The sequence below is a fragment of the Lepidochelys kempii genome, chromosome 2 (genome assembly GCF_965140265.1).
Source record: "Lepidochelys kempii isolate rLepKem1 chromosome 2, rLepKem1.hap2, whole genome shotgun sequence".
Taxonomy (NCBI): Eukaryota; Metazoa; Chordata; order Testudines; family Cheloniidae; genus Lepidochelys; species Lepidochelys kempii.
In genome coordinates, this window is record NC_133257.1 from 201513039 (window position 1) to 201528909 (window position 15871).

Consider the following 15871-nt stretch of genomic DNA (forward strand, 5'->3'; position numbering starts at 1 on the left):
AAACTACAATCAGCAAAATCCTCTCTACACTTGATTGTAAACACTTTAAGCTAACTCTTTGTCCTTTGTCCTGGTTTTAAATTGAATTTTTCACTACACAACTCTTATTAATTAAATGGCAACAGTAGCTTCAGCTGGCAACACTTTTTTTCCCTAAAGCTCCTTTAGCAGAGAACCTTTCATTCATAGTTTCTGAAAGCAGATTTTCTTCTGCCTCGCAGATGAGAAATCCGTGTGATAGGCCTGAAAGGACAGCTCCCAAGTCTACTGACAACCAGGAATTACTTAAAATATCTTGAGAATAAATTGATTCTCCTCCCGCATCTTTCTCCTTCTTCCTCTCCTTTTCCTTTCGTCTGTTTTGTAAGCAACATTTATCAGAAAGTTCCAAAATTCAGATACTGCCTCATGCTTTCCTCTCTTGCTCCTTGCCCTATGCCTTTTTACCCCCAGCTGTTGTGATTACTGCCAGCTCCAGTCAATAGACCTCAATAGGAATGTAGTCCTTCCTTTTTTTGGTTAATCCTTTTCAAGAGTGGTGACCTATGCATTAAACTGAAGGGACTGATGGTAAAATGTAATATAGATTTTATTCAAAGTTATGCCCTGCTAATTGAAGAAACAGGCCATATTAGCACATAACAGAATCCAGCTGAACTACAGAAGTCCAAAAAGCTCTTGCATGCAGTTTTCTGTTTTCCTTTTCCTTAATCTCTTCCAAAACACTTTTAGTCATTGAACATTCAGTCATCTTTTTCTGCTTGCTTCTCATTGACTCACCAGCAAGACATGTCAACAGAGAACCTGGAGCCAAGGCATCAATGAGAAGAGGCTTAAATGGAATTATTGGTTTCTTCATCCTTTGCTTCTGAGTCACAAACACCTGAGTACATCAAATTGAAGTGGCTTGTCAGAGAACTGAATAGCAGGAGCTGGTCAAAATAGTGTAGTCAACACTCTTCCAATTAAACACCAAGGATGTCTCTGGTACATCGGTGCTGTAGTGCTGCTACACCGCCTGGCTTGAGGCAGTTTCATCAAATACAGGGTTTACAGTTTTGTTCAATGGCTCTCAGCACCCGCTCTATTCCAGCACCCCTGCTTTGGTATCTGGTTTCCATGGCCAGAAGTTGAGAGCAGTGGAAAGGCAACATGCTGGTCCTGGAGAAGTCTCTCAGCAGTGTTCCTTCCATCTGTCTAAGGAGTAGTATTCAGGGGTTTCAAGGAAAGCCCCACCTTATCCACCTCAGGCTGAAGGATGGTAGCCACGATGCAGGCCTCAACAAAGGGAAGAAAAAAGTATAGGCATAACGGGGTTTTATTAGGGATTCAGTGAAGTGGGGAGAATGCCCAGTGATTAAAAGTGAAGCCAGAAGAGTCACCTCAGCAGTGATCTTCAAATGCTGTGCTGGTTTAAATAGAAATAATTCTGTTTTTTGTCCAGAGCACTGACCTCCTCCATTATGGCACGTTCAATAGCCTCCATCATGTACAATATCACATTAATGTTTTTAAATATCATATAAGTCAATAGTTAGTCAAAAGTGATACTTAACTGAAAGAAGTACATGTCTAATTCTGTTACTGTACACTGAGGAACACACACAAAAAATCCTTCATTTGATTATTAAGATCTTTTTGGACAAAAATAAGGTCTGACAGGCAGCTGAATTTCTTAAATTATCCATTTTTAAATTAATTTTGACTCGTAAACTGACCAGCTACTTATAACTTCTCAGAAAAATTATTCTTTACTTGAAGAGTGAGTGCATTTGTCAAGGGGCAGTTAGACTGCATTCTTCATACATAGGAAAGTGAGTGAATCCCTGCTTTAAGTGCAAAACACATCTCAGCCTTAACTGCGAAACAGAAACTAGTGATTCTATAACATTTGTGACATACCAGGGTGCAGATCAGACTAATGAGGAGCTGTGTCACACCTACCCTGTAACCTGGGTGCCTTTACAATGCCTTGCTGCTCACAAACAGCCTTCAGGACATAAGTCATTCCCAGCTATGTTTGTGTGTGTGCTGCAGCTCACCAGTCACACCTTGGCTCTTACCAGCTATAAAAATTACCACAGGGTGACCCCCAATACACTACCAGTCCCAATCCCTCAGAAATGTATGTCCTGGATAGTATGACTATATTAAGTCCATTATTCCTTTAAGGGAATAATATGCACACAACTCGTTACCCCAAATGGAGTTACCCAGGCACTTCAACTTAAACACACTGGATTAGGTAAAACAAAAAATACATTTATTAATTACAAAGAGAAAGATTTCAAGTGAGTGCAATTAATGAGGCATACAAGTCAGAAAGGGTTACAAGAAAAATAAAGATAAAATGCTTACCGATGCCTAACTTAACAAACTCTATTAGATTCAAAGCAAAGTTTTCTCACCATATTCTGTCAGCAGTCTTACTGACCAAACTCTCCAAACTGACCAAACTCTTCCTCCAGAGTCTGACGACTGCTTCCTTTGTCTCTTCCAGTGCAGTAAAAGCAATAGGGAGGGAGAGAGGTGGGGGGGTCCTTTGGGGTGTTTGTCCCTCCATTTTATCATTTCAGTCCCCGAATTGAAAAACATTTTCAGCCAAAGGGTCTATGTGGAATGATAATCCCTGCTAGGTTTTTTTCACCTCTTTGAACTTCCTTTGTTTCCCTTTCTGATTGATGACTCTCTTTACTGACTAAATGCAAATTATGCAAAGCACACATTCCTTTGTTTAGGACAGTCCTGATATCTGCCTGGACAGGGCTGTGGGGTTGAAACATGTTAATAATATCATATAGGGGAATCTTATAACTTTACATATAATGTTACCAGTCATGTTTTACCAGGACAATATTGACTGGCAAACTGTGAGTTTTCAAATGATGCCTTACAAGGCATACTTTGTAGAAAGATTATTACAATAGTGTGTAGGGTGTGAACACAGGGGTATATTCTGTCAGAACACTAGACTACAAGACTGTGTGCGTGTGAGAGAGAGAGAGAGAGCATTTGGAGCCAAAATGTTCAAACTTGGGTGCAAAAATTAGGCCTCTAAATCCATTTTTAGTCATATGGACAATTGTCCTGATTTTCAGAGATGGTGATGATCACTCACAGTTCCCAACAAGTTCGAACTGAAAGCAATGGGAGCTGCAGGGGTCAGCACCTTTGAACACCAGGGTACTTATTGAAGGCCCTGACCCAGTGAAGCACATACTTAACTTTAATCATGTGAGTAGTTTCAATGAAGTCACTCAAGTTTGAAAATATTAGCCTACATATGTTTGTGAGAAGGCAGTTTTGTTTTTATATACTTTTCTGTTGCATTAATAGATGCAAATAGTATCTCATAAATGAATATAACTACTAGAGAGAACACTAAGAGTGGGATTTTCAAAGCAACCAAGTTAGGTCCCATTGAATTTCACTGGGGTCTGGACAACGAACTCCCTTCGTCTCCTCTTGAAACCCTGGTCTCAAGCACCATAAACAGTCTGCTACAAGATGAGTTTCAGATAAAATGAAACCAGCAATGGAATCAATAACTTCTGAAGTAGCGGAATGTGAGCACTGTAATACTTCTAGTTATTATGATGCACTAAATTAACTAATATAGAATTACTTTTAGCTTAAAAATATTTGTATGTACAGTATATTTGGCCAAATCCTCAATCCATTGAAATCAATGGCAAAATTTCCACTGACTTAAATGGGAGCTTGTTTTGGTTGTTTATGCATACGTTAAATTGGATATTTAACATCCAAGCCATCTGAGATGGTGGGAGAAAAAATAAGCCCATTAACAGTTATGATTTGTTTTAAACAAAAAGAACACCTTCCTCGGGGAGGGAGGGGGGAGGAGAGTGAATGTACAGTTTAAGAATGAAGAACTCTTAGGTTTAGTAGTAAGAATTGATGGGTGAGACTCACATTCTCAGAGAGCAGGAGGGAAAATGAACTAACTATAATTTCTGTGTCCTTAATCTAGAGAAAATTCATGAGGTGCTCATTTGGGATATAAAATTAATCCTGCTTACTTAAAAGGATCTTGATAACTCACTTGTGGTTTCTTACTTGAATTATGAGGTCTGTGCCTTATGGAATAAATTCATACTCACAGATGCTTTTTATGTATTATCTGGTTTTGTTTTTATTATGAAAATAAATCTGTGATTTTTTGAGTGCTCAGGTCTTGTCTTTTATAGATTTTTTTCTAAGTACTTACACTATTAGTATATTAAGATGAGACCATCAGTCCACTCTGAAACCTAACATGTTTCCTTTTATTTGCTGCTGACATCCCATTCCGCACAATATTAGTAATCTCTTTCTATGCCAAAGCCAAACAGTGACAGTTGCAATAATGAATATTTGCGACAGGCATTGGTATGAAAATAGCACAGCGCTGCAAGCCAGCGTCACCAGAAACAATTCTTTCACATTTGTACTTTGAATGAATTTCAGGCTTGATTTTAGCTTATATATTATTGAAATAGCTCTTAAAGGGTTGTAATAATACATTGTTAATAGATGCTAATTCGGTCTTCAAGCAATTGTCAATTAAAATGACTGATTGCTGGCGTTTAAAATCCTTTATACGTTTAATGCAGCTCCCTGTATTGAGAGCACCAATTTGCATGGAGAGAGCAGAAATTTAATATATTCAAAGATCTGAATATTGGTTAACTTGGAAGAATGGTGGGAAGGGGATTTTAGTTTCCTCTTTTTAAACTGACTTGACAGATTTTAGTACGTTTCTACCTTAAACCTTTACTGATCATTCTAAAGTCTACATGAGTATAGTTGTCTTTTCGCTTTAGACTTTGCATGACTTTTGACTGTAAACTAAAGTGTACTTTGAATAGTTTTCCCTTTTATTGGTTTTCACATTATTAATAAAATTGTATAAATGGAATGTATGTTGTTATAAGAGGCAACTTATTAACAGGTGTATGAATAAGACATATGGAGTGCGCATTGGTGTTTGCTATATGTCACACAGCATGCTGGTGGTATTTGGCTTGTTTAGTTAAATGTGTGTATAGGTTCTTGCTTTGAAGCATATATATTAAAATGAACTCAAATAGAGTAAGAGTTGACAGTATTTCCTTTTTCAGTTCAAGCTAATTACATGGTGAAATGCAAATCAACAAACATATAGGAGGTCAGATATTCAGGCAGAGTTAAAACTGCAGATATTTCACTAGGAGGGAGGTGAAGCACTGGAATGGGTTACCCAGGAGGTGGTGGAATCTTCATCCTTAGAGGTTTTTAAGGCCCGGCTTGACAAAGCCCTGGCGGGGATGATTTAGTTGTCATTGGTCCTGCTTTGAGCAGGGGGTTGGACTAGATGACCTCCTGACATCTCTTCCAACCCTAATCTTCCATGATTCTATGATTTAAGCATTTCCGTGCAGAGAATATGCCTTAAGAAATGTTGTTCTATGTAAGTTTTGTTTTTTCTGCTACCATATGATGTATCTGATTTTCTTTAAACCAATAAAAAGCATTGCCTAGTACCACTGTCTCACAGTTCTGGGATGACGACACTGAAGTTTTAAAGTAGTGGGAAGCATTGATGAGAATAGTTTTTAATTAGAATAATTTTGCTGCAGTAGTATTCAATAGAAGGAAAGCCAACATCAACACTTGAAGAATGAACAGGCTGGTAAATATTCATCACCTACATCGCCCACAAATACCACCAAAATACAGCACATATTTATAAGTTCTAAGCACTCCTAAGAGTCAGGAAGTAATATCATTCTCAAAAGAACTGCATCCTGGAACATGTCTTACCCAGCGAGGTCACCCACATGAGTATCATTATTCAGTGGTGAAATTAAAAGAAAAATATGGCAGCTCTCATATCAACCAAGTGTTACGGCTTGTAGCATAATACATTGTCCTGGTCATGGTCTAAGCAGAACATTTTTTCCCTCGATGATATTGGATGTGGGCATCAACTTAATGTGCTTAAGGAGAAGTAAAATCCTGTGTCGTAGGATATGACACCAGCTACCTTGCTTAGCGCTAATTTTTTTAAGCAAGTTACCAAGGCTATTTCAAAAGAAAACCCAAGAAGTTTTGATACTGATTTTCTGGAAATAATAAAGACAGAGCATGTATAGAGGAAATATATCTATCTATTATGTCCCCATACATTGAGATCTATGAGGCCAGTAGCACCTGTTTTACCTATGCAATAAGTGGCACCATAAAAGGGTTACGAATGGGGAGAATTGTGACATGAGAAGTTGCATGCTTCATTTTCTCCTTCCCTTATTCACTCTCATCCTTTTTCTTTTGAACAATTCATTTCTGAGTTTTCCCATTGTAATATAAGAGGGAAGCCACTCCTCCATTTCTCTCCCTGCTTGTTATCCTTTGGAACTGATGTGCACACTGCAGTGTCCTTGGTTAAAATATGAGTCTGCAGGATGGGGGAATGAGCAGACACAAACACATTTTTCCAAACAATATGATAGTTACATTCAGAGCTATAATATTAAGGTTAATATTTTAAATACTTCAGAGTCAGAAAATGCAAAATGTAGGGCCTAATCCTTACAACTGTGAAAACTGGGAGTATTGCTTACTGCTGGCCATAGTCAGACTGATGTCAATGTAACTACGCTCACTTAAAACAGAAAACAAAAAGCCTTCACTGGATAGTAAGTCTTTGCAGGATCTGTCTAAAGTTATATTAACCTTCACATGTTACAATGCACACATAAGACCCAGTTTTGCTTCCTGATATATTTGCTCAGCTCTCATTTAAGTTATTTAGAGCTTTGATTGCATCACTGAGCACAAAATTACACCCATTATATATTAAAGTTCACAATTAACAGGATAATTAGTCCAACAAAATGTGCCATATAAGCAATGTAAATGAAATAAGGTGGCAACTAGAACCTTAACATTTGCATTTCTTGATATTTCAGCTTTTAAAAATGTAACTTTACTGTTACATGAATTGAGGATTGTTTAGTTAACAATTGAGGATTATTTATCTTATGTAAGAAGGAAAGGAATGGGATTGAGAGCCTGATCTCAAGCCTTTTGAAGTGAATTGGAGTCTTTCTGTTGACTTCATTGACATTCATGTATATGTGTACTTCCATAGTTGCATGATCAGCATTAAAATAGTAACTACTTCTACAGTATGTAGGTAATGTGACAGGGTCGGGCCAGATGGCTACAGGAGAGTGATAGAAGGCAGATATATTAGCCCCAGGTTAAGTAGGTCCCTTTTCCCTGGGTAAGGTAACAGGGAAGCTTCCAGAACAATCAGGAACTTTCTGGAAACAATTAAGGCAGACAGGCTGATTAGAACACCTGCAGCCAATCAAGAAGCTGCTAGAATCAATTAAGGCAGGCTAATCAGGGCACCTGGGTTTAAAAAGGAGCTCACTTCAGTTTGTGGTGCGTGCAAGGAGCTGGGAGCAAGAGGCATAAGAAGCTGAGAGTGAGAAGGGTGCTGCTGGAGGACTGAGAAGCACAAGCATTATCAGACATCAGGAGGAAGGTGAGAATAAAGAAAGTGTTGGGAGGACGCCATGGGGAAGTAGCCCAGAGAGTTGTAGCTGTCACGCAGCTGTTACAGGAGCCACTGTAGACAGCTGCAATCCACAAGGCCCTGGGCTGGAACCCAGAGTAGAGGGCGGGCCCGGGTTCCCCCCATCCCTCCATCCCCCTAACTCCCTACTTGATACCAGAGGAGTTGAACTGGACTGTGGGTTCCACCAGAGAGGAAGGTCTCTGGCCTGTTCCCCAATCCACTAGGTGGATCAGCAGAAACTGTGGGGATTGTTCTTCTTCCTTTCCCCATGCTGGCTAGTGATGAGGCTAACTGAGTGAACGGCAGATTTGAGCCATGAAAGTGGCCAAAATGATGGCTGCCGTGAACCTCTGAGGCGAGAAAATCCGCCAATAAGTGCAGGACCCACCAAGGCAGAGGAGGAACTTTGTCACAGTAAATATGTATTGATAAACATAGTGAAATATGTATTTATCCTGTTCCATAATTCCATAAATAGAGTAACACTAAAACTATTTAAAAAATTGCAAAACCCTTTTCTTTAAAAAAAAAAAAGTGCAATCCCTTTTGATTTTTTTTAACTTGATCTGAAGACTAGAACTCAGTGAAGACTAACTAGCTGAAAAGCTAAACTTTTATAGCTGAGCCATTTTTTTCAGTTAACTTGAATGTGTACAAAAACCTCCAAAAGAAAACAAAACTAGCACACGCCACCACCACAAACATTTACAGCAGGAAAAGGTAACTTTCATCACCCTTTAATCGCACAAAATGGGCAAATAGATTTTATTCAAACATTCCAAAAATATGCATCTTTACATTTGAAAACGGAGACTATAATTGAGATCTCAATGTAACCCTATAAAAGGATCCTGTCGCCATGTAAAAGCAGAGATACTATGCTGGGAGTAAGACTATTTTAGATTTATTTCTGGCCTGACTGAAACCAGAGCCTGCTTCTGAAGTTTTTACAGCCTACTGATTAGACCTAAGACATTCAAATAACCTTTGAATACCCAGTTGCAATTCTGTATATGTAACCAAATCTTTGCACCCTTTGGAGCTTACCCATAATTAGACTGAAGATACACAAAAGAGCCAAACTGCTTGTGTCATTGTTTACACATTTGGGAACGGCTCCTGAAATGGAACTACATGTAATATGCACTATGGTATAATATACATATGTTGTAGGGGTGTTCCTTCTATACCCTGTGTAGGAGGGTATCTGTATATATGAAACTACTTTCCAGCTTTTGGAATGGCTCGTTCCTAGTACACAAATAAGGTGTCACCCAAGTTACATTTTTCTCTATGCACACGCATTCAAAACACTGGTGCTAAATATATCATACTATCCATATATATATATATATATATATATATATATATATAATACTTCTTAATTTACTTAGTAGGGCTGTCAATCGCAGTTAACTCACGTGATTAACTAAAAACATTAATTGTGATTTAAAAAAAATCACGATGAATCACCCTTATAATAATAGGATACCAATAGAAATTTATTAAATATTTTTGGACGTTTTTCTGTATTTTAATATTGATTTCAATTACAACACAGAATACAAAGTGCAGAGTGCTCACTTTATATTATTATTTTTGATTTCAAATATTTGCACTTTAAACATGATAAACAAAAGAAATGGTATTTTTCAATTCACGTCATATAAGTACTGAATTACAATCTCTTTACCGTGAAAGTGTAACTTGCAAATGCAGAATTTTGTTTGGTTCCATAACTGCACTCAAAAACAAAACAATGTAAAACTTTAGAGCCTACAAGTCCACACCGTCCTACTTCTTATTCTGCCAATCACTAAGACAAACAAGTTTGTTTACATTGACGGGGGATACTGCTGCCTGCTTCTTATTTACAATATCACCTGAAAGTGAGAAGAAGCATTCGCATGGCACTTTTTTATCCAGCATCGAACAGTATTTACATGCAAGATATGCTAAACATTTGTGTGCCCCTTCCATGTTTCAGCCACCATTCCAGAGGACATGCTTCCACGCCGATGATGCTCGTTAAAAAAATAAACTGTACTCTTTGCGGGGAAAATTGTATGTCTCCTGCTCTGGTTTACCTGCATTCTGCATACATTTCATGTTATAGCAGTCTCGGATGATGACCCAGGACATGTTCATTTTAAGAACACTTTCACAGCAGATTTGACAAAACGCAAAGTAGATACCGATGTGGATTTCTAAAAATAGCTACAGCACTTGACCCAAGGTTTAAGAATCTGAAGTGCCGTCCAAAATCTGAGAGGGACGAGGTGTGGAGCATGCTTTTAGAAGTCTTAAAAGAGCAACACTCTGATGTGGAAACTACAGAACCCAAACCACCAAAAAAGAAAATCAACCTTCTGCTGGTGGTATCTGACCCAGATGATGAAAATCAACATGCGTCAGTCTACACTTTTGCTTTGCATTGTTATCAAGCAGATTCCAGCAGCAGCATGGATGCATGTCCTCTGGGATGGTGGTTGAAGCATGAAGGGACATATGACTCTTCAGCACATGTGGCATCTTTCAGTGCCAGCTACAACAATGCCATGTGAATGCCTGTTCTCACTTTCAGGTGACATTGTAAACAAGAAGCAGGCAGCATTATCTACTGCAAATTGTAACCAACCTTGTTTGTCTGAATGATGGGCTGACCAAGAAGTAGGACTGACTGGACTTGTAGGCTCTAAAGTTTTACATTGTTTTATTTTTAATGCAGTTTTTTTGTACATAATTCTATATTTGTAAGATCAACTTTCATGATAAAGAGATTGCACTACAGTACTTGTATTAGGTGAATTGAAAAATACATGGGTTTGGTTTTTACAGTACAAATATTTGTAATAAAAAATAAAGTGAGCATTATATACTTTGTATTCTGGGTTGTAATTGAAATTAATATATTTGAAAATGAAGTAAACATCCAAAAGTATTTAAAATAAATGGTATTCTATTGTTTAATAGCACAATTAATTTTGGTACTTAGCATTTTAAAATCTTATTTCTAATATAAACTAAAATTTGAAAACATTAAGCTATGTTAACACAATGAATTAAAGAACTGGAAGAAGGTAAGAAGAAAGGAGAAAGCTTTAAGACAAGAGGAGGCTATTTACTCTCTCCTTACTTACCACTCCCTGTGCCTTCTCTGGGACTACAAGAGTGACTGCTTTCAGTATATTGTATGATTATATCTCCTGCCTCTAAAGACAAATTTTTGTTTCAACTCCAGTGTTGTTAAATTTGATTGTCTCCCTGCATGGACAGGTGACTTACACTTTAATCATGCTGAAACTATTAGAATAAAAATCCAAAAAGGAGAGAGAAAGGAGAGAAGATGAATAAATTCATAGAGATTACAGATGAATAGGACCATCTAGTCCACTACATTGCTAATGCAGGAGTGTCCCCTACAATACATCTTTATTCCATCTAGTTTTAAAAATTCCAAGAAATAATGCCTGTACTCCATCCCTTGCAAAACTAACCCCCTGGCTCAATGTCCTTATTAAGGATGTTTTCTTGATGTGTAGTCTGTTTCATTCCATGACACATGTTAATACATCCTCCAGGGGTGAAAGTAACATAAAAGTCTTACCAGTACAGGGGCCCGCTCCGGGTCCCCAGATGGGGTGGGGCCTCGGGCGGAAGGAGTGGGGCTGGTGGTCAGCCTCCCCCAGCCAGCCCTTCCACACCACCCGGGGCTCCGGTGGTGATTTAAAGGGCCTGCTGTGGTAGTTGTGGTGGCAGCCGGGAGCCCCGGGCCCTTTTAAATCACTGGGCCCCGAGGCAGCAGCCCCTTTTGCTCCCCTCTCTCGGTGACCCTCAGTGGGGCAAAAGGGGCAGCGACATTAGCGCTTTAATGTCAGATGGGTATGGGTCTTACCGGTATGCCGTACCGGCCCACTTTCACCTCTGACATCCTCACACCATCCTTAACCATTCCTCCCCTGTGTTTGTGTTTCTGTTGTTAAAATACTCATTGACAGTTATTGTTCAATTAGTTTGTGTGTTGCCAAGGTTTTTTTTTACATTTTCTCATAAATCAGTCTCTTTGCCCCCTTAATCATATATATATATATTGCTCTTCTTTAAATTCACTATAATTTGTTCATACATTTCAGATGTGTGAAGGACCATAAACTAAAGTATTTTAAGCACTGTTGCACCATGGATATATCGGGCCAGATTCTGCCATCCTTACTCATGCTAGGTACGCATTCCAGGAGCAGTCTCAATGAAGTCAAAAGGGCTTCTAATGGAGGAAGGTGCTACCCAACATAAGTAAATATAGCTAAGTCTGTCTATTGGGCACCAATTCAGCAACCATGCCTGGAAAAGCACTTTCAGGAAAGCACTTAGGCACAAACTTAATTTTAAGCACATATCTGAGTTCTACTGAAGTTAAGCACATGCTGATGTGTTTTTCTGATTCAAGGCCATGTAGAGGAACTAGCCCCGCCCTGTTCCATGATCTGTCTGCAATCTACAAATGGCATTGCCTTGTTTTGCGGCCATATTTTACTTCAATGTCATTTCTTATTTGTGGTCCAGCTTGATCCTTATATATTATAATAACAAGCTTGTTACCAAAGTCATACAGTATTTCATGGCTAGGATGTAATTGGAGGGCTTTTTTCATCGCGGCAGTAGGATGTAATCGGGTTATATTTTAAAACTGTAAAATCACAGTCACAAAATAACTATTTCAGAATGTAAATAACAAATCCCACCTTTTACATTATTTTAACCCTTAGGACTGTAAATGGACTAAAGTCAACTGTGTTCTGATAGGCTGGGCTATCTCTAATGTCACAATTCTACCATCTCACTGGTATAATCATTTGTAAATCAAAGTCTAGGTTTTTTAAACATTATCTGCCACCTTTTACTCCAGTGGTAAATTGTTTCAATAATACTCAAAATCTCATTGTAAAAAATAAATATACAGCAGGTTATATGGACAGTTTGTATATGATTTTAATAAATACATTTTTTCTTGTGATATTCTTCAAAATATATCAGTAAAGGAAAAATATAAAACAACACATCTCTGCGTTCTGATGCCATCACAAAATACTATAATTGAGTTTTATTTCATTATCATAATGATGTCTACAGAATATATGTTGATTGTATCTTTAATTTTAGTTTATTGTATTTGTAATTGAAGGAAAGGAGTCTCTAGATGAGGATAGGTGCTTCTTTATATGGGAAATGTCTAAATAATTAAAAATATATGTGTCACGTTGTGTACGATAGTTATACACACATTTTTTCTAAACAAATTGAGTGTGTCTCTACAGCTCTATGAAAAATATAAAACCCTGTAAGTAATTACTGTTATTAATCTATTATCTTTGGCTAAGATCAAGAGTAATATCAGTGTAATATTTTGTCTTTATCTGACTCATTTCAGAACCACACATTTTTTAAGAATAGTAGAGAACATTAAAAGATGATAATAACACATAGAAGTGATGGAACTTTATCAAGCTCAAAGGACTGTGTGCAAATATTAACTGTCTAATTTACTAATAAATTATCTGACCTCTTTTAAGGGATTAGCCTTCATGTGTTGGGGAATGGTGTCAATGGTCTAATATGCCTTTTCAGTTTAAGAAATTTGTACCCAGTAAGTGATTGTATTATACAAGGGGACAGTATGTGTGGTGTTTCAATATAACACTGTATTTTGCAAATGTACTCTAGTAATAAGAAAAAGATCACATTCAGTTGATTATAGTTAGTCAAAGTTTTGCCGAAATATTACGCATCTCTTTGTAGGTGCAACATTAACATTCCCAATGAAAAAGGTCAGTGCGTTTATTATGTTTCCATCTCCTTCTTATTTTGACTGCAGATCTTACCACTGGGACACCAGCAATATCAACAACAACAGTGGAAATTCAGAAAAGCAGTGTTAGGACAACAGAGATCACCTCTAAAGTGGAAAAAATCCCCACAACAGCCACTAGCAGCAACACATGCCCTTCCGTGGAGACTGAGGAAGAAAAGGCAAAAAGGCTGCTTTACTGTTCACTATGCAAGGTTGCTGTCAACTCCACCTCGCAGCTGGAGGCGCACAACAGTGGTGAGATGTAGCAGTTTCTTTTCTGTCTCAAGAGCTCTGCAATTATCTTCCTCTGAATAGATTAGATCTCTTGCAGCAGGGGACAAAGGGGTGGCAGAAAACTGGTAATTACATGGAATTCATTAACTATTAAAGAATAAAGATGACAAGCAAAGAATCTTTCATAAGGGGAAAAAAGGAAGTTTAGTGCCTGCAAGTTACCAGTTTTCTTAAATTTCACTTTTCATTGATTCCAAACATTATGGTGCTAAGTAACAGCTTATACTCTGTTACTCTGACTGCCAGAAGCTAGAACTAGACGACAGGACATGGATCACAGGATAATTGCCCTGTTCTGTTCATTTCCTCTGAAGCATTTAGCACTTGCCGGTGTCAGAAGACAGGATACTGGGCTAGCTGGACCATTGGTCTGATCCAGTATGGCCGTTCTTACTTTTGGTGGTCGGAATTTGCATACTTTCATTTATGTCAAATAGCAAAGAGAATAGTTTGGTATAAAATATAACAAATTATACTGAAATAGAGGGCATCAGCCAATCAAAATGCAAAGATCGGAGATCAAATCTCTTGCTGAGCAATAATTTTTGGTAAACGTACAGAATTAAAAAAAAAATTCCTGCACTAATTGGCTGATGATGGCTCCTGCTTGGCAACTAGTGACCATCTTTCCCATAGATTTAACACTTTCTTGCCACTGGTGTTAGTAGTGTTGGAGAGCCTTGGTGTAGACAGGCCATCATCTGTTGCTACCATGTTAAACACCATTTCGATTCGACTTGTTGTGAGCAGGTTTAAGGATTCTGGTGTCAGCAGCCAGAATCTTGTCTGTAATAGAGCTCCCAACAGCATCAGTGGGACATTTTGAAAGCATTCCCTAATGTAGACAAGGCTGGAAAATCAAGACCTTAGAAGATAGCCAAGAATAGACTTGAAGAAGAGAGAGAAAGCTAAACTTAAAGCCTGAAACATAACATAGCGACCGAGATTACTCAGTGTTCACCTATGAGCTTGTCTAATGTCTCATGAATGATCTTAAGCTTGCTATAAGTAGAATGACACTATAGGGGTATAGTATTGACAGGTGTGTATTTCGTACTAATTTGGAAGACACAGGTGGGCAAGTAGGTAAACATAAGTAATGGGGTTATTAGGCTAAAGGCCTTATTATATTAGTGTGAGACTCTGTGGGATTAATTAGGGTAAAGACTGGGTTTTAGCTGAAATATTATAGGCCTAAAATGATGAAAGGTCTTAAATTGAAATCCAAAAAAGATAACCTTGGCATGGTGCAATGTTCATTTAAACTGAAAAAAATGTGCTGATTTATTGTTTCTGATTGCGAAAAGAAGTTTGAGTAGTTTTAAATATTATGGGCCAGATCTTCAACTAGTTTAGATTGGTATGGCTCCATTGAAGTCAATGTAATTATATCAATTCAACATCAAATCAAGATCCAACCTTGTGTGTTTATCACAATAGAAAGTCAAAAAATCTTCAAAATTTAGGTTACTAGGCTGCTAAAGTAATCTCTATGTGTCTATATAAATTTTGAATAAAGATTGTCACATTATTATTCACATTGAATAGTGGCTTAAACCATGAGTGGGCGGATTAAAATCAATTAGGTAAGGTGTTATTTAACATGAGTAAAGATATAACAATCAGCCCCTTTATTATTGATTTTTGTCTATATTTTTTGTTAGTAACAAATGTGAGCAATGTCCATATTTCTCTTATGTTTTGGTTTCTGTCGCAGGCCCTTAAGATCCTTAGATTGCTGCCTGGAACTTGTGCTCTGTCTGAGTTACTTATTTTTTTGGAACCTCCAGGATTTGGGAACTGACTATTTAATTGCAGATTCAAGTTTCTGCTTCTTAAAATGTACTGTTTATCATCCTCATCACAGAAGCCTACAAATCACTTGCAACAACATCTTTAATAGCTAAATCACAGTTCATGTCTTATTAGCAGCGGGCATTAGTGAAAGAAGTCACACCTATTTAACTTCACCTCAGGACATCCTGAGCATTCCATTACTTATTGGTGGTAGCTGCTTGTTCCTGTTTTGTTGCCTAGATAGGTGCATTTAATAATTAAATTCCAGGTAATGATATATGAAATGTGAAATATCGTTACTCTATTATCCTACTGATATAGGCAATATGGACATGTTCCAAAGAAAACACATTGGCCAAAACTGA

At 37.7% G+C, this 15871-nt stretch overlaps 1 protein-coding gene across 5 annotated transcripts in view; it reads left to right on the forward strand.

Annotated features, from left to right (window-relative positions):
- ZNF385D (zinc finger protein 385D) overlaps positions 1-15871 on the forward strand; it is a 623117-nt gene that overhangs the window by 597367 nt on the left and 9879 nt on the right. For all 5 annotated transcript variants that reach the window (XM_073333495.1, XM_073333496.1, XM_073333497.1 and 2 more), the window contains one exon: positions 13440-13670. In XM_073333495.1, the coding sequence (XP_073189596.1) occupies positions 13440-13670 (231 nt within the window). The remainder of the gene's footprint in view (positions 1-13439; positions 13671-15871) is intronic.